Source organism: Sus scrofa, chromosome 18, assembly GCF_054392235.1.
Source record: "Sus scrofa isolate SSC_HxYL_T2T_F1_AM1 chromosome 18, Sscrofa_HxYL_maternal_Yorkshire_Landrace_v2.0, whole genome shotgun sequence".
NCBI classification, from domain to species: domain Eukaryota; kingdom Metazoa; phylum Chordata; class Mammalia; order Artiodactyla; family Suidae; genus Sus; species Sus scrofa.
The window spans coordinates 23,900,647-23,918,439 of record NC_139400.1 but is presented as its reverse complement, the minus strand read 5'-3'; the positions used below and the strand labels follow the sequence as shown (position 1 = coordinate 23,918,439).

Below are 17,793 nucleotides of genomic sequence, written 5' to 3'. Positions count from 1 at the left end.
CATTAAAACATATACATAGAAGGCTTATGAGCATCTTTGCCAGTTATTACACTGTGATATACACTGTATTCTTTTTTTACTTTAATCTTCCAAATGTTTTACTTAATTCTGCGACAGCCGAAATCATGCGCCAAGGTTTGAAAATGCACGTGGTTTTCATTAAGCATCGTGGCGCTGGAACACCAGCCCCTCCTGTTGCCATGTGCTGTGACAACACGAGTCACAATGTTGTGATGGGTGGTGGGTGGGTCTGTGCACGGTGACAGCCTCTCTCTGGCTCTGCAGGAGCTCATGCTGCCAGCACGTCAACTGCTTTATTTCCACACAGATCCTCCTCTTTTGAGATGTGTTTTAGGAGGAAGGAGAGAGAAATGGCAGCAAAAAAATTTTCTTTTCCTTTCCCTCAGGTTAAGCATGCAATACACTTTTAGTTTTCTAGAGCAAAACGCTAGTGACTCGGTTAAAACAGAGATAGGCATCCAAAAAACCATTCGAGAAAATCTTCAGCTGGACTTACAGACTTTTTACAGGTTTCTGGGACTCAGATTTAGTTATTAATGTGCTCTTTTAGCTGCTTTCCTCTTTTATTTTTTATGTATGGCAAAGGTATTACCTTTGTTCATTTGTTTTGTAGCTGCGCCCGAGGCATATAGAAGCTCCTGGGCCCGGGATTGAATCTGAGCTGCAGCCGTGACCTACGCTACAGTTGCAGCAATGCCAGGTTCTTTAACCCACTGCGCTGGGCCGGGGATCGAACCCATGCCTCTGCAGCAACTGAAGGCACTGGATTTGGATTCTTAACCCACCGCACCACTCTAAAGGAACTCTAAAGACATCACTTCTAGATTAGTGATTTTTGTCAGTGAGTTGAGAATGTGACTGCAGAGATATATAGGGGGGCAAGAAAAAGAAATGCAAATTTTCTAATGCTGTTGCAAAAAAGTTCCTTCCCTTAAGCTAGATATGTTCAAACAAGATAAATACTATTTTAAACAGGTCCATTTATTTAGAGATCTAAAATTACATCCCTCATTCGAACAACAACTCTAGGATACAAATACTATAGAATAATTTACTCATCAATATATTCTAAACACCCTGAAGGAACAACAATACATTAAAACTTAATATTAGAATAAAAAAGTAGGGAGTATCATTATGCTTGTACAGCGGTACAGAACCTAGTTCAGAAGATTAGTGGAGCAGAGGAATGGACCCCATTAAATTAGGGCAGAAAGGGGGTCCTGACCGTAGTGCTTATAGGTAAACCTGGAACCTTTTCGCAAACCAAAGTGACTTACAAGAATCCAGGCTTTCCCCATGTCAGAATTCCTTTCACGTGTCTGACACCAGTTCTCTTGCAATTGGTTGGTAGCCCATCCTTCATATTTGTTTGGGATTTGCACTCTGAGGCACGCTGGTCCAGATGTGTTCTTGGAGGTTTTTATTAACTTACCATCAGGGTTCCGATCCAGTCTGCATCTGCCTTCTTACCTGGATAGCCCTCCCCCAACCATGTTCATTTTCCTTAAATCTTGCCTTTTCCCTCTTAGAATGTCTCTCCATCATGCCCATGACGATGTATTTAATGCCTGTTTCCCTTGTTCAACTCTTAAGCCCAGTGCGGGTAGGAACCAAAGTCAGCTTTGCTCACCCCAGAGTTCTCAGTGTTTAGCAGATGGCCCGGCACTTAATAAATGCTTAAGAAATAGTGGTCAAATGAGAAAGTGATTGAGCGAGTGAATAGATGGATGAAGTAAAGGTATTGTATGCAACACGGAGGGGGAAATAAGTGTGACAAGAAGCGTAAGTAGTTTCCTCCAACCTCCACTGATGGACGTATGGGGAGATGGAGGGATTCATTTATTTCTTCACCTATTCGTTCCGTAAGTATTTTGTTGAGTTCTTCCCCCATGCTAAGCCCTGCAGAGATAGCGGGAGCAATCTTGCCTTAATGAGATTTGTAATCTGGTGGGGAGCTCTGATCTGAAATATTTAGTATCATGCACAATTTGTGTGGAGGCATAAGTCGGCAAAACCAAATGCTAAAATTAGTTCCCTGCTACTATACTGTTATTGCTGCCACCGCTCTTTGCCTCCTCTGGATGGGACGAGTGGTGAGTGGGCGGGCACTCCAAGTGCTCCCCTCCCCTAACCCGCCACCCTCACTGGTGCAAAAGCCCCATCCAACCATATGTTGGCATCTTCACGGCCCTAGAGGTCAGGCTTGTTCAATGGCTAATCCTTCTAAGAATTTCACCGAAGCATGGATCAAAGAGCCTATCATTGGATGAAATACGGTACTTGGGAGCTAGTAATTTCATGCATTGAGAAAAAGTCAGATGGTACTGCCGTTATATGCAGCGACTTTCTAATTAAAACAAATCATAAAACAAAGCACATCCTTAGGGGCAAGTCATTGCTCTTGTTTAGATTTTCTTTTCTTTTATTCTTTAACCAACATAAATTTTATTGATTTTTAATTAAGTGGGAAAAAAAATGCCTGAGTACAGTCTCATTGTGAAACTCAAAAACATTTACAAAGCCACTTTCTCTGCTATTTGCTTGAATCTTTTCTTTCCCTCCTATTTATTTCACTTTCTCCTGGCTTTTTGTCTGCCTCTTAAAATTGCATTGACCCAAGACCAAGACATTCAATGAAATTTTCACATGTGAAGTTGCCTACCCAGATGTATAAATATTAAAAACGCAGCTTGGTGGTCTAACAAATATTGGAGTGGCTGAGAGATTATGCTCTTGTCTGAGGTTCTGATATTATTATTTGTTCTTGGTTTTAGAAATAGGTTGGATGTTCTTTGCCCGTATAAGTTATTTGGCCCGGAGGTGGGCATTTACTGCCTTCAGAGTCTCCCCATTTATTTTCAATCTTAATATTACCACACAAATCAGTGGCTTCCCAGAAGAGTGCTGGAATAGGAAAAGCACATAAAACAATACCAGCACACCTGTTCATCTTCCAAATGTAAGGCCTTGGAGGCAATCTGAATTGTCCTGAAAGCAAAAGTTTATTCTTCTTCCTTGGATCTCTATTTTATAGCCATCTCTATTTTTATAACCTTTCTCCTGATGTGGACTACTAAATATGTTTTACTTTTAGCCCTATAACATGGTAAACTAAAAGCCCACAGCTATATAGCTAAACGAGATGGCATGAGCTCTATATAGTCCCTAAGTGTCATCTAATCTGATGTCTGTTTATACAGATGTGACAGTCTTGTATTTATTTCGTGTATGCCTGCAGTCAGTGTATATGGAGTACTATCCATGTAACTTGTAGCCTTGATAAAACTGTAAAACAAGAGACGCAGGTCTTGTCCTCCTGGCAGCTTACAATCTAGTGTGGGATTTAGACACATGAATGCTGTCTCGCGAGATGGTTTGATGGCTGCAATGGTGAGGGGCGTGAGGAGCCTGTGTGTCAGAAGAAATAAAAGGAAAGTGGGATGCGGGACTTGGGCAAGTTGGGGGGTGCAGGCCAGGCAGAGAGAACAACAGGTACATTTGATGAACCGAAGGGACCCCGTGGAGTGTGGCTAAGCTCGAAGCATGGAGAAAGACGGCAGAAGATAGGACCAGAAAAATAAGCAGGGGTCTGATGGTGAAGGGTCTCTCAGTAGGCGGGTGTCATGACCACAGCTGCATTTTCGCAAGTGCCCCCTGTGGGCAGGTTGTGAGAGGACTTGGAGGGGAGGGCCAGAGACAAGGAGACTGGTTAGGATATAGGGACAGGTGACGATGGCATGAAATACAAAGTGATATGTCGTTACTGGAAAGTGAACAGAGTGGTGGTGGCTTCCCGGCATTTGATACTCAGTATGTGCTGGCGTCTTCTGTGCTCCTGAGCTCTTAACTGGCGTCCAGTAGTTTACTGACATCCATTTGCATTGAGCATTGGAACCAATTTAACTTGCCTACCCGATGCCCTAGGAATACCTGGGCTTTTGTGGATACCCAGTGAAAAAGTCCCCTTAGTAGCAACGTGGCATGCAATAATGTGCTTAAATTTGGATGCGCTCACAGCCCAGCCTCTGCCTAAATATTTGCAGTAACAAGAAGTTCATAATTTCCTGAGGCAATCTGGTCCAGAATTGAGATGCTAAATCTGCACGCTTCTGATTCACACTGAAAAAATTTCTACTTCCTCATCCGCCTGCTACTCCTTCTTAGATATCTTTTCTTTCCTTCCTATTTTCTTGGATATGTTAATATTTCATTATTTGGTCTGGGCTTCCAGATTCCTCTCCCCTCCTGCTCATCTCCTTCTCTCCGTGGACTTGGTTTGTTGGGATCCTAGATGAGGGCCAGCCAATTAATGGGCCTTTAGAATATCTAAATCACCCTTCAATTTGTAGCACCAGGGTTAGATTCTAGGATTATTATTATTTTTTTTTTTTTGTCTTTTTGTCTTTTTAGGGCCGCATCTGTGGCATATGGAGGTTCCCAGGCTAGGGGTCTAATCAGAGTTACAGCCACCGGCCTGCACCACAGCCACAGCAATGCAGGATCCCAGCCGCGTCTTCAACCTACAACCACAGCTCATGGCAACACTGGATCCCTAACCCACTGAGTGAGGCCAAGGATCGAACCTGCAACCTCATGGTTCCTAGTAGGATTGGTTTCCGCTGTGGCCACGATGGGAACTCCTAGGATTAATTGTTAACTCAGTTCTTTTGTCAGTGGAGTGAAACTACACAGAGTATGGCTCCAATTACAAACATGATTTAACTAATTTACTGTGATTTAATTAGTGTATTAATGAGTAGATAATAAACTCATGGAAATGGAAATTATGACTGAAATTATATTTAGACAGGGGCGAGGAAAGATGTCGAAGGTGATGGCCTGAGCAAATTTCTTTGTCTAAAATCCAGCATCATCTTTTTCTAAATTTAGTGAAACATTGCTTTTACTGTGAGGTATTTCCAAGTTGTTCATATTTAGGCGGCCAACTCTCCAGTGAATGTTTCCATATGTGAAAATTGGATGGCCCATTCAACAAACTGCAGGTCATCTCAGGTCCTTCTTAATAATAGCAAGTTCCGCAGTGGATTCTGGTTCTGTCACCAGCATTCTCCACATTAAGCCATCTCATTATTTACCTGCTTAGAAGCTTCAAATTGCTACTGTGCCGTCTTCCTTTCAGATATTCTGGAAAAAAAAAAAAAAAACTGCCACTCAATTCTTTTGTTGGAAAATGCAAATTTTGAGCAGCCAGTAAAGGTAAGGGTGTGCAGTACAGGCTGTGCCGAGTCACTGAGTTATCTGTCCTGACTGTCAAGGATACCTAGGCAGAGGGTCTCAGGTCCCTGCTGGGAGGTGTGAAGAAACGCCACTGCCCTCAACCCAACACGTGTCATGTCATGTTCTCTTAGAATGTGGTCTCTCCCAAGTATACAATTTAAATGTAATGCTAAGACCTTCCAATTTATACTATCCTTAATTCTTGATGCTAGTAGAAGGGGAACAGTGGTATGAATTATAAAGATGTGTTTGTCTCTGACTTTGTAACGGGTTTTGAGGTTGCGACTTTACCCGCTGTCCGTGCTACTAAATGGACTTGACTTCAGTGTCATCCTGTTGTTACTCAACTGCTGTGCTGCAGTTTTATCATCTATGAAATAAAACAGTAACACCTACTGCATGTTTGTGTGTGTGTGTGTGTGTGAGTGTGAGGAGGCAATGAAATAGCATGTCGCGTGTCTAGCGTCTTGCATCTCCTGTTTTAAAAACCACAGGATAACCTTTTTTTGGTGGTGGGGAGCTTCTTAGGGCCACACCTGCAGGATATGCAAGTTCCCAGGGTAGGGGTCCAATCAGAGCTGCAGCTACTGGCTTACACCGCAGCCACAGCAATGCTGTGGGATCCGAGCTGCATCTGTGACCTATACCACAGCTCATGGCAACACTCTGATCCTTAACCCACCGAGCGAAGCCAGGGATCGGACCCACATCCTCATGGATACTAGTCGGGTTCATTTCTGCTGAGCCACGGCGGGAACTCCTCAGGAGCATAATCTAAAAATGAGTTTGCAGTCTCAGAACTTAACCTTGGGAAGTTAGCAAGATCTGAAATCAAGAGTCCTGGGCTCGTTGGGAGCCCCACCGTCTTGTCTGGAGGCTGATACTGGCCTTCTCTGTGGTCTTGGATGGGTCATTTTTATGGTCACCTTAAAATGGAGTCCATCACAGCCGCTGTCCCACGCACGCTTCATTCACTCATGTTGTAGATATTTAGGCCAGGCCTTGGGAATGCAGCAGCAGAAAAGATGGACAAGATAAACCCTCATGATTCGTATCCCTACTGGGGTAGATACGTGGAGAAAAGGGGGCAGTTGTGATGATGGCGAGTAATTGGGGGTGTGGTGGGAATGGGCGGCAGAAAAGGCCTCTGTGGTTGAGCCGGGAATGCCATTCAGTGTTGCCATCCTGGCAGGCACTTGGGTGGGAAGTACATAGGTAATAAATATTATTACCCTTCTTAAAGCCTAAAGATGTGATGTCAGAGGAGGGGATTCAGAAGGTGGTAAAGAACCGTGAGTGAAAATTGGGGTGTCGATAATCAAAAATTTATGTAACCCCCCTAGACGAGAGCACGTGAACCTAGACGAGCGCGGTCAGACCTCAGGGTTTTCACAGTTATGTGACTTGATGATCTAGGACTTGGGGATCAATTTTAATTTTTTGAAACATACCTCCCACCCAAAGCTTTTCCATTTCGAATTTCAAGTTCGTGCACAGATGAGGTTGTCTTCTTCCTGTTTGCAGGGCCTGTCACACCACAAGACCGCCTTACTTTGGAGAAGGGGATCGAGTCGATTATCATTTCATCTCCCAAGAAGTTTTTGATGAAATGCTAAACATGGTAAGAATGATCTTTGCATTGAATGCATGAGAAATACGTAGCCTCCAGTAGAGATCTTAGGCGATAGTGATAAGAACAAGAACCATTATGTTGACGTTTTTCGCAAGAGATGTGTTCCTTTTCTCAGTTTTTTAAAAACTTTATTGACGTGTGGTTGATTTACACTGTTGAGTTAAATTCTACTGTACCGAAAAAATACATTTTTTCATCTTCTTTAGCCTTGTGGTTTATCACGGGCTACTGAATATAGTTCCCTGTGCTATACAGGAAGATATTGCTGTTTCTCTATCCTACATGTATTTGTTTGCAGGGAGATGTGTTCTTACAGGGTTTTTTTTTTTTTTTTTTCTTAAATCGCTTAACACGTCATTGTTCACATGTGGCTTTATTTTACACTCTTGGAGAAAATACTATAAATTTCTAATGAAATGGAATAAATAGTTTAAGAAAATGGAAGGAAAAGCACGGTGGAAAATTCTTGCAATCTTGTGTTTATCAGGATTTTGCTCAAGATAAACAATTCCCACAGACCTGATGCGATGCACCAGGCTTAGGAATTGAATCCTTCCAAGGGGGTGGCATGTCCTGGCCAGAGACTACGTCCTCTGTTTGCTGTCACCAGTGCTTGTTAATTGTCTCAAGCCTAAGCACCTTTTCACCCTGATGTGTCTCATCCAGTTGGTCTTCCCTGGACATGAAGACAGCCTTAACCTTCCACCAGAACATCCCTGTGTGAGAAGTCCTTGGTCCTGGAGGGCAGGCAGGTCACTAATGCAGATGGAAGCCCCCATGGCCCTTAGAGGAGCAGATGCCTCATTTCACTGAGGTCTGTGTCTTTACCCAATGAGGGCAACTACCCTGCCCTGGGCCATTTCATAGGCACTCTGGGCAGTCTTACTCAATTGAAGATTTTTTTTCCCCCTCGAAGCCCTAATGATCTAGTCATTGCTAATAGCTCACGAAACCCTTGTCTCTGAGTTCATTTCCTCAAGAACAATTTATTTGTCCTTTCTTGGCCTTCGCACGCACAGGGAATCTCTGTCAAAAGTACATGCCGGAGTTCCTGTTGTGGCCTAGTAGGTTAAGAACCCTACATAGTGTTCATGAAGATGTAGGTGTGATCCCTGGCCTCGCCTACCAGGTTCAGGATCCGGCATTGCCACAAGCTGTAGTGTGTGTAGGTCGCAGATGAGGCTCAGATCTGGTGGTGCTGTGGCTGGTGGCATAGGTCTCAGCTGCAGCTCCAATTTGAGCCCCCAGGAACTTCCATATGCCACAGGTACAGCTGTAAAAAGAAAAAAAAAAAGAAAAAGAAAGAAAAGAAAAGGAAAGGAAAAAAAAAAAGTGTATGCTCATGTCAGTGCACATCCACCCATGCCTTCAGCTCAATGGAAAGAGTATCTCGTATCTTCATCGCCACTGCTGAGTCGACGAGCCTTTTATCGTCCCTTCACCCCAGGCCTCTATTTTGTTTATATCATCATCTTTTCCACCACCAAATGGCTCCTGACACCTCTTTTAGGCCCCGAAGACTGCTGAAGGCCTGGATTAAGGACCAGTCTATGTTTCTGGTTTTGAATGATTACTATCCAACCCATGATGCTCGCACAGCTACACCCCTGTCTCCCCTCTCCCCTTCTCCTTCCTCCATCCTCTCTCTGCCCGATAGTCAAATAATGGACTTGGCTTATACCTCAAGGCACGTAGTTGTAGCATATTTAAGCATAGGCTCTGCAGTTGCTACAGTTGCTAATTTTGAATGACCAGTTTTACACACAGTGTGTATTTTCTCTTTCATCCACAGAGAAACCCCAAGGAGCAAATCCTTTAATCCCTAGGCCATTTCCCCTCTAATCTTGTCAAAAGAACATCTTGGAAATTCTTTATGATTTTCTCTCCCAGAGCTACATTTTCAAAGTTCAGTTTCGTGTATCAAGAGTACGCTGAGACTTGATATTTCTAAAAACTGTAACAAAAATCTGAGGAATTATCTCTCTGTTAGTAAGAAGCATTCTCTTAGGATCATTGGGTTCAAAGACAATTAGTTCCCAAAACTGATGGTAAGTTCTCTCATTAGCGTCTGAGGCTCTTTTTTTTTTTTCTTGGTTTAGTTCATCTGTTCTGAACCCTGTGCCCCTGTGCTCCACTGATATCTCACATCTTACAGTATCTGTCATCAAGTCTTCAGTTCCTAGTCTAAGAAGTCACTCTTTCTGTACTCTATTTAGCCTTGCAGTTTTATTCTCTCTCCAAAAGTTCTTGTGTGAGAGACAGGTACTCATTTTTTTTTTTTCTTTTTAGGACTGCATCTGTGGCATATAGAGGTTCCCAGGCTAGGTGTCTAATCAGAGCTACAGCTGCTGGCCTACACCACAGCCACAGCAACACCAGATCCAAGCCACGTCTTCGACCTACACCACAGCTCATGGTAATGCTGGCTCCTTAACCCACTGAGCGAGGCCAAGGATCAAACTCTCAACCTCATGGTTCCTAATCTGATTCGTGTCCCCTGTGCCATGATGGGAACTCCAGAAGTACTCATTTTTATGGCATCTGCTAACACACATTACTTGGCTATAATGTCGTCATCTTCAACTTGAATTTTGCCTCAAATCTTTTCTTTAAAACAAGCATGAGTCTGTTTCACAAAGAGAGACAGACCTAGAGATTTGAAACTCATGACCCATTGTCAGCTTCGCCAGTCCCACGCACACACTCAGCCCCTGCACACCCCCCTCTAATGGACCAGTCACCCAGACAGGCTGTCCCCCTCCCAAGTTATAGTCCCCCCGTGACAGACGACCCTGGCATGCCCCACCCCTGCACTCCTACCTGTTCTGATGGGTACACACAGACTAGCACACCCTTCTGTGTATATTCCACACTGCCCCCCCCAAACGCACATCACCACCCCCCACCCTGTGCCTACAGATGCATCAACCCTTAAGGACACAGACAGAGCCACTTACTTACCTGCAGAAACCCTTCTTCTCTTGTAGAAATAATACCACAGATCTGGAGGTTTCTGAAATATGATGATTAGTATTTACTAGGAAATCCACAGGCAGGAATCAGTGAAAGGAGTATCACCATCTATGAGTTCCTGTTGTGGCTCAGTGGGTTAAGAATCTGACTAGTATCTCTGAGGATGCAGGTTCAATCCCCGGCCCTGCTCAGTGGCTAAGGATCTGACATTGCCGTGAGCTATGGTGTAGGTTGCAGACGAGGCTCAGATCCGCCATTGCTGTGGCTGTGGTGTGGGTTGGCAGATACAGCTCCGATGCAACTCCTAGCCTGGGAACTTCCATATGCTGTGGGGTGCAGCCCTAAAAACAAAACAAAAGAGTATCACCATCTAGAAGCTGAGGGTTCACTTCTTCCTAAGTCCTAACAAGTCATTGAACAAGGCCTGTTTTATACACACGAGTCCAAATGCAAGATCCTCCCAACCCTGCATCCTTCCAGAAGAGGCTTTGGGACCCGCAGAGGGAGGACTTGTACATACAGTGAAACAGACTCATGGTATAGCTAAGAAGTGACTCACGTGTGTTATGAAAACAGATTGAGGCACAATAGACAAGACAATGTGTGCATTTGAGTTCAGATATCTATTATCTATATAGATATAATATTGATATCAAAAGGAAGGGAGGCACAGGTATTTGTTCCAAAGAAACAAAGACAGTAGGACATCGAGGAACAAAATATTAAGGATACTTACTGATGAGATGTTTCACCTTTAGAATACATGACTTAAACTTCTTTTGCTGGTGGTGTGTATGGATCTTTTTCATCACCAGCAACAGACATGTCCCCCAGAGACCCATCCTACCTGAGGGACACCCCATCTCCTAGCCTTCCCACACCACCCTCTGGCATCCCCACAGATGTCCAGAACAGCTGGGGCCAGGAGACACAGGGTAGCACAAAAGACTCCTATCTGCTGCTGGTTTTGATGACAGCACTGCCATTTGACAGGCTTCCATTGCTGGCATTCAGCCCTGGGAGTTTTCACTTCATTATTTATTTGAAAATCATGTATCTAAAGAGTCCCAGGTGCCAAGGAGGCCCACATTTTTCTTCCTTCTATTGTCATCAGCCCCCTTGTTTAGATTAAACCTTGCAGTTTAATAAATACCATCAGAGAAAAAGTCAGACGATTTTGAGGGATGTGTTCTACTGGCTTTTTTTTTTTTTTTTTTTTTTTTTTTTTTTACATTTGGCATGGGAGTGCAGCTTTGGGAAGAACTGGGCTTCCAGAAAACAGAGAGAAGGCAAGATTTATACCTCAAATGACTAGAGGGCACACAACAAAGCTGCTGAATACATCTGGGGCAGTTTCGATAAAAAGGTGTGTTTATAAGGAAGAGCAGGATGAGTCTGTTTTTCACAGCTTATCTCAGGATGCAAAGGTTTTAGAATGTCCCTGTAATTCATGGCCTTCAGGCTTATCTGGGAACACAAGGCCTTTGAGAATGGAAGCTTCTGGGGGGAGACCTGGCATGTTGGCAGAGCTGAAACGGCGGAGGCAAAAGTGAACTGTTAGCTTTGCTGTCTCAGTAATGGACGTGTATGGTGTAGGTTTGGCAGGAAGTGGGTAAGTAGGCAAAATGATCTGTTTGCCGTAAGCACCAGTGCCTTCACTCTGCTCTCACTGGTCAGCAGATTATTTCTAACAGCCTATTTTTTTTTTATTCTTGCCAGCTGAGGATTCGGAATGAATGACTCTGTCACGGTTTGATATTAAGCTTCATAAACCCATGGTCATCTGTATATACCTGCTAACCTTTGTGTTATGGAATCATGCGGAAGTAAGACATCGCATCATTTGATGGATGTTAAATTCCACCATGGCAGCTGTTCTAGGAAACTCTTTGTATGTCTTCCATTTCAGGGGAAATTCATTCTGACCTTTGATTATGGTAATCACAAGTATGGATTAAGTAGGGACACCGTGGAAGGCATCGCCAGAGATGGTTTAGCAAGCTGCGTTCACATGGAAATGGAAGTAAGGACTTTTTGTGCACTCAGTGTATGTCTCATGTGTGTCTAAGTGTCTGTGTATATTTGGGATTGGGGAGGGGGCTGCAGTGTTCAGGCAGCACACTGCTAGGTCCAAGAGGAAAATATGCAAAAGTCGGAAATTTTAAGTTCGCAGTGCGCTGGGGAGAGGCCAGATATAAATAATTCAAATGACAGGAGCGAGATGACAATACAAGATGTTGCCCAAACACTATGGAGTCAAACGGCCACACAAGATTTATTTTCCAAATGATTTCCTCGCTAAACTAGCCCCTTTTCTTTTTAGAGCAGGGTTCTCTGTTTGGCTAAGTGATAGCACATCAGATGTCTCCTGCAGGGTGTGGAACCGTTTCCCTGTCCCTCCCCAGGACAGGAGCAGGTCCCTGAAGCTGACCTTGTCCCTCCCTTCTCCAGGGAAGATGCTGCCCTTTGCGTCCAGCTGCTCACTGGCTGCAGTCCTTTCATTCTCTTAGGAATTGAGATTTGCAGTTTCAGAAGATTTTTCTCTTTCTTCCACAGTATCCCATTCCCCCCCCACCCAGTGATCTGCTGTATTTAGATTATACAAAATTTCTCCAAAATCTAATTCAGAGTGAAACCAGGAATATCTCCCTCATTTGTTTTAAATGTATGTGGCTTTATTAAATATTTGAGATTTTTAAAGATAGGTGATTGTCCCCCCCGCCCCCCGCCCAAGTTACCTTCTTTGAGCAGTGTAACATTTTTGGAGTCAGAAAAAAAAAGTTAGAAAAAGGATCTTGTTAGACCAGACTTACAGGAAACAGTCTAGGCAAGTCTGGTAATCCTCTACTATTGACTCTGAATCTTCCTTAAAACTTTTCTCCTCTGTAACTTGGAAGAACAGGAGACTGCAATTCCTTTTTGGTCCCTTGTATTGATCTAAGCATTGCTTTGCTTCAGTGAAACTGGTCACGTTTCCCCCAGCTCATTGATTTCCCTACAAAATCCTGAAGTTCTTATCGTTTGGCAATTGATGGATTTTACATCTTTAAGAAGGTTTACTTTGTTTCTACACTAATTAGCAAAAAAAAAAAAAAAAAAGAGAGAGAGAGAGAGATCTTTTCCCCAAAATGGCTTCCTTAGACGAAGCAGAAACAATATGAACACATCTTGGAACTGCAGAAATGTGTGTCTCCAGCAATTTGTGTCTCTCTTTTTCGAGTTCGATGATTCTCAGTGCTGGCTCCCATTTGACTTTTCTGTTTCCTAAGAGCTTTCTCCTACTCATTTCCAAAAGGCGGAGTCTCTAAGCCAGGCTTTATTCCTGATTCTCTCCAGCTAAGCCATTTTACCAAACTGTTGTTGTCATTGACTCATTTAGACATTATTTTTTAAAAGGGCCTAATTTCTTTCCCTGAATTTCTTAAAACAAGGATTTTGATTCTTTTTTTTTTTTTTTTTTTTTGTCTTTTTGCCTTTTCTAGGGCTGCTCCCTCGGCATGTGGAGGTTCTCAGGCTAGGAGTCTAATCAGAGCTGTAGCCGCTGGCCTGCACCACAGCCACAGCAATTGGGGATCTGAGCCATGTCTGCGACCTACACCACAGCTCACAGCAATGCCAGATCCTTAACCCACTGAGCAAGGCCAGGGATCGAACCTGCAACCTCATGGTTCACTGCGCCATGACAGGAACTCCATTGATTCTTGAGTTAAACTATTAATGATAGGATTGAGATGGAATGGGTGTTAGAGTCTATTTAGAATAACTCTTTCATCTCTCTGATCAGGACACTGATACTCAGGGAGTTGGAGGGATTTGCCCGAGTCCCAGTAGCTGGAGAGCTGCAGTCATGACTCAGCCCCCCAGATCCACAGAGCACTTCCTGCCACTGCTTCCCTGGTTATGTGGGCTCCTGCCTAGCAGGACATCCTGAGCTTGGCCTTCCCATGCTTTGGGTCCAGGCTGTGAGATGGAACAGGAACCAGCCAACCAGGTTGCTGGTTTAGGAACAGGAAGGGCCCAGGTTGACAATAAGGGGTAGCAAAGGAGCCTTTCTCTCAGTAGGATCTCTTATCTCCTGATGCTACAAGGATGCCCTTTGAAATCTAGAACTGAAGTTACTTTTCAGTAATAAAGATACAGTGTGCCATAAGCACACCTATTTGTATCTAGCAATTTTCTTTTTTTTTAACAGTTGTATTCATTACAGTGATTAGTTAGAAGACAGCCAGGTAGAATGAATCCTTATTTTTCCAATGACAATGTAGTATTTGATGAACAGAGAGAAGTCATCCAATCCTGAGATATTTGTAGGAAAATAATAGCAAGTTATGCATATACAATAAATTCTTCAGTACAGTACTGCTTATTATACCTGCATTGTCACATATCTCCTAAAAGGATTTCTAAGTTGTGTCTCTGTTTCTAATTTATTATCTTTTCCTTCAATGGACAGGGTGTAAGAAGTTTAAAATATTCCTATTTTGAGCCTCGATACATTCTGGTGGTACCCATGGACAAGAAAAAATATGAGGGACACTTGAGGAGAAAAGGATTATTTAGTCGTATAGAGATTGAATTTGCTGTCTCCAGGGTGGACCTTTATATTAAAATTAATCAGGAATATCCAGGATATTTTGATGCAGTCATCAATGCAGGTCAGTAACCTCCATCAAAATTTTTTTTTGAAGTGTAAAGTCACTGGGGAAAAAAATAATCTGCTCCAGAGCGCATTCTTTTTTTTTTTTTTTCTATTTTTTATTTTCCTTTCTTTCTTTCTTTACTTTGTCTTTTTAGGGCCACACCTGTGGCATATGGAAGTTCTCAGACTAGGGATCAAATTGGAGCTGCAGCTGCGGGCCTACGCCACAGCCATGGCAACACAAGATCAAGCCGTGTCTGTGACCTACACCACAGCTCATGGCAACTCCAGATTTCCAACCCACTGAGTGAGGCCAGGGAGCAAACCTGTATCCTCACGGATATTAGTTGTGTTTGTTACCTCTGAACCATGACAGGAACTCTCCAAAGTACATTCTTATTACTGACCAAATGCGGTTTCTTGTGGCTATAGGACTGAAGTCCCTGATTGCTTGCTGGCTCTCTGCCAAGGGTCACCCTCAGTTTTAGAGCTGCTCCCAGGTCCTATCCACCTGGCCCCCTCTGTCTTTAGTTTGACAGTCTCCTCAGACAATCTGAGGTATTCTATAATGAGCTGGCTCAGCTTATTGTAGGCAACATGATGGGCAGTGATAGCCCATCAAATCCACGTCATGCTTTGAGTCTCTGCCTTCTTTTGCTGCCAGAAAACCTCCTTTTATGGGGACCATGTGATTAGAGGAGGCCCACCTGTGTCATCTTCTTTGGGATTAGCCCAAACTCAACTGATAAGTAACCGTAATTACATTTGCCAAGGTCCTGTTTGCCATCTATTCTAGCGTAATCATAGGAGTAACAACTCATCATGTTTCATAGCTTCTGCCCACACTCAAGGAGAGGTGATTACACAACGGTGAGGTGTCATTAGGTCTTAGAATTTTGCCTATCCCAATATTCCTAAAATTAGATAGAGCTAAAAAATCATTGCCACAGATTGACTCTATGCTGACATCACTTTCTTGCTCCTTTACTGTAGATGATCTGGATGTTGCCTACGAGAACCTGAGCCAGCTCGTTAAAGAATACCTTGGATTGTCTGAGGAAACTGCCAAGAGTTTGGCTCCGCCTGAAGGTACCATCCTATCCCTTTTGAGCCACAATTGTTTATTTTTCATGGAAAGGAAAACAAATCTGTGAATTGTTATGTGGGGACTCCTCAAGCAGGCTGGAACTGGTTCTCACACTTTAATCCCTATACTTCCTCTGGTGCAAGTGTCCCCCAAATGAGTTGCATCAGTCGGCCCTCTGGACCTGGACCTCTGCTTGTCTTGGCGACCATATTTGACCTCAGATTAACTGCCCTTCAAGAGCATGTTGGGCAGGATGTGAGGGCAGTCTGGCTGTGACATCTGTCACCCATTGATCACCAGGGTTGATACGGCTGATCTGGCTGGCTGGGCGGGTGTCCCCTTCCTCCCTCACTGCTCCATGTGCGTCCCTCCCGAAGCTGCGCACTCAGTCGAGGAGGATGGTCATCCCTGATAGGGGAGGACCGTTCTTCGGTCAAGGGTATACAGGTAGCTGTGCTCTCCTGCTAGAACCTCCAGATAAGCTCTCAAGAACATGCTGGCCAGCACCTTGGAGGCTCATGTAGACAGGGTCAGCCCTACAGTTCAGAACTCAACCTTTTGGACGTCTGGCTCCTTTGGGGGCTGAGGGAGTGTTCTGCTTGGTAGCATTGCATCAGTCCAAGAGAGTCTTTCCTCCTTTCTTTGTGTGGGCATAGTCCTCAAAATGTTTCCCTGCAGAGTATAATGGAAGAGCCCTGGTTGGAGGAGGTGAGCATGGCAAGCTGCTTAGCTGCTCTGAGCTTCAGTTTGCTGTCTTGTTAGATGAAGTTCATGCTCCCCACCTGCTTCCTGAATCATGCGCAAGCAAAAGACATGGAATATATGAGTGTATCTCTTTGGACTCTAGGAATTCTAGTCCTAATTTGGGATTTTAATACATGAGTCTTTGGAGATGTATTTAATAGTTTACCCCCAAACCTACCTCACACCCATTAGGATGGCTACTATCACACACACATATGCACAAAAAAAAAAAAAAAAAAGAGAGAGAAAAGAAAATATGTTGGCAAGGATGCAGGGAAATTACAAATGTCAAATGGTATGGCTGCTATGGAAAACAGTATGGTGGTTCCTTAAAGAAATTAAAAATAGAATTACCGTATGATCTAGTGATTCCATTTCTGGGTCTATACCCAAAAGAATTGAAAACAGGATCTTGTGCAGATATTTGTATATCCATATTCACAGCAGCATAGCCAAAATGTGGAAGTAACCCAAAAATTCATTGACAGATGAATGGACAAACAAAATACAGTTTATGTGTACAAGGCAATATTACTCAGTCTTAAAAAAAAATTCTGGAGTTCCCTTCATGGCTCAGTGGTTAACGAATCTGACTAAGAACCATGAGGTTGCGGTTCGATCCCTGGCCTTGCTCAGTGGGTTGAGGATCCGGCGTTGCTGTGAGCTGTGGTGTAGGTTGCAGATATGGCTCAGATCACGAGTTGCCATGGCTCTGGCATAGGCCGGTGGCTACAGCTCTGATTCAGCCCCTAGCCCGGGAACCTCCATATGCCGCGGGAGCGGCCCAAGAAATGGCAAAAAGACAAAAAAAAAAAAAAAAAAGAAAAAAGAAAAAAAGAAAGAAAAGAAATTTTGATACCTGCTACAACGTAGACAAACCTCAAGAACACGATGTTAAGTGAAATAAGCCAGCAACAAAAACACGTGGGACTATGTGATTCCATTGTATGAAGTACGCAGACTAGTCAAGTTTATAGAGATAGAAAGAAGAAGGGTGGTTGCCAAGGGCTGGAGGGAGAGGGAATTGGGGTGTTTAAGGGTAACAGAGTTTCAGTTTGCAAGATGGAAAGAGTTCTGGGGACTGATTTCACAACACTGTGAATGTATTTAATGCTATTGAACCATACACTTAAAAATGGATAAGATGGCAAATTTTATGTTACATATATTTTACCATAATAATAATAATAAAAGAATGTCTCCCTAGGGGACTGAAATGTATCCTCACATCGCACATTTGTAGATTGTTACTGTGAGACTCTTGCTGCTGTGAGGACGTTGAGCAGATATTTCCCAACTTTGTGTGTATGTGTGGCTTAGCCGTTGTGACTCCTTCCCCAAGTAGAATCTTGCTGGCCAGGTTGCATCCTGGTTAGGTGGAGGCAGGCCAGGTCATGATTCTCTGCCAGAGCCAACTCATCATGCTATGTTACAGCTACACACACCTGTCCCAAG

General features: G+C 43.6%; 1 protein-coding gene across 18 annotated transcripts in view; it reads left to right on the top strand.

Moving 5' to 3' along the window:
* The window catches only part of LRGUK (leucine rich repeats and guanylate kinase domain containing), a 173,714-nt gene that overhangs the window by 65,392 nt on the left and 90,529 nt on the right, over window positions 1–17,793 (top strand). For all 18 annotated transcript variants that reach the window (XR_014833784.1, XR_014833783.1, XR_014833781.1 and 15 more), the window contains 4 exons: window positions 6,787–6,883; window positions 11,778–11,891; window positions 14,322–14,523; window positions 15,501–15,596. Coding sequence is in view for 8 of the 18 variants with exons in the window: in XM_085005424.1 (XP_084861550.1) it covers window positions 6,787–6,883; window positions 11,778–11,891; window positions 14,322–14,523; window positions 15,501–15,596 (509 nt within the window). In the remaining 10 variants the exon portion in view is untranslated. The remainder of the gene's footprint in view (window positions 1–6,786; window positions 6,884–11,777; window positions 11,892–14,321; window positions 14,524–15,500; window positions 15,597–17,793) is intronic.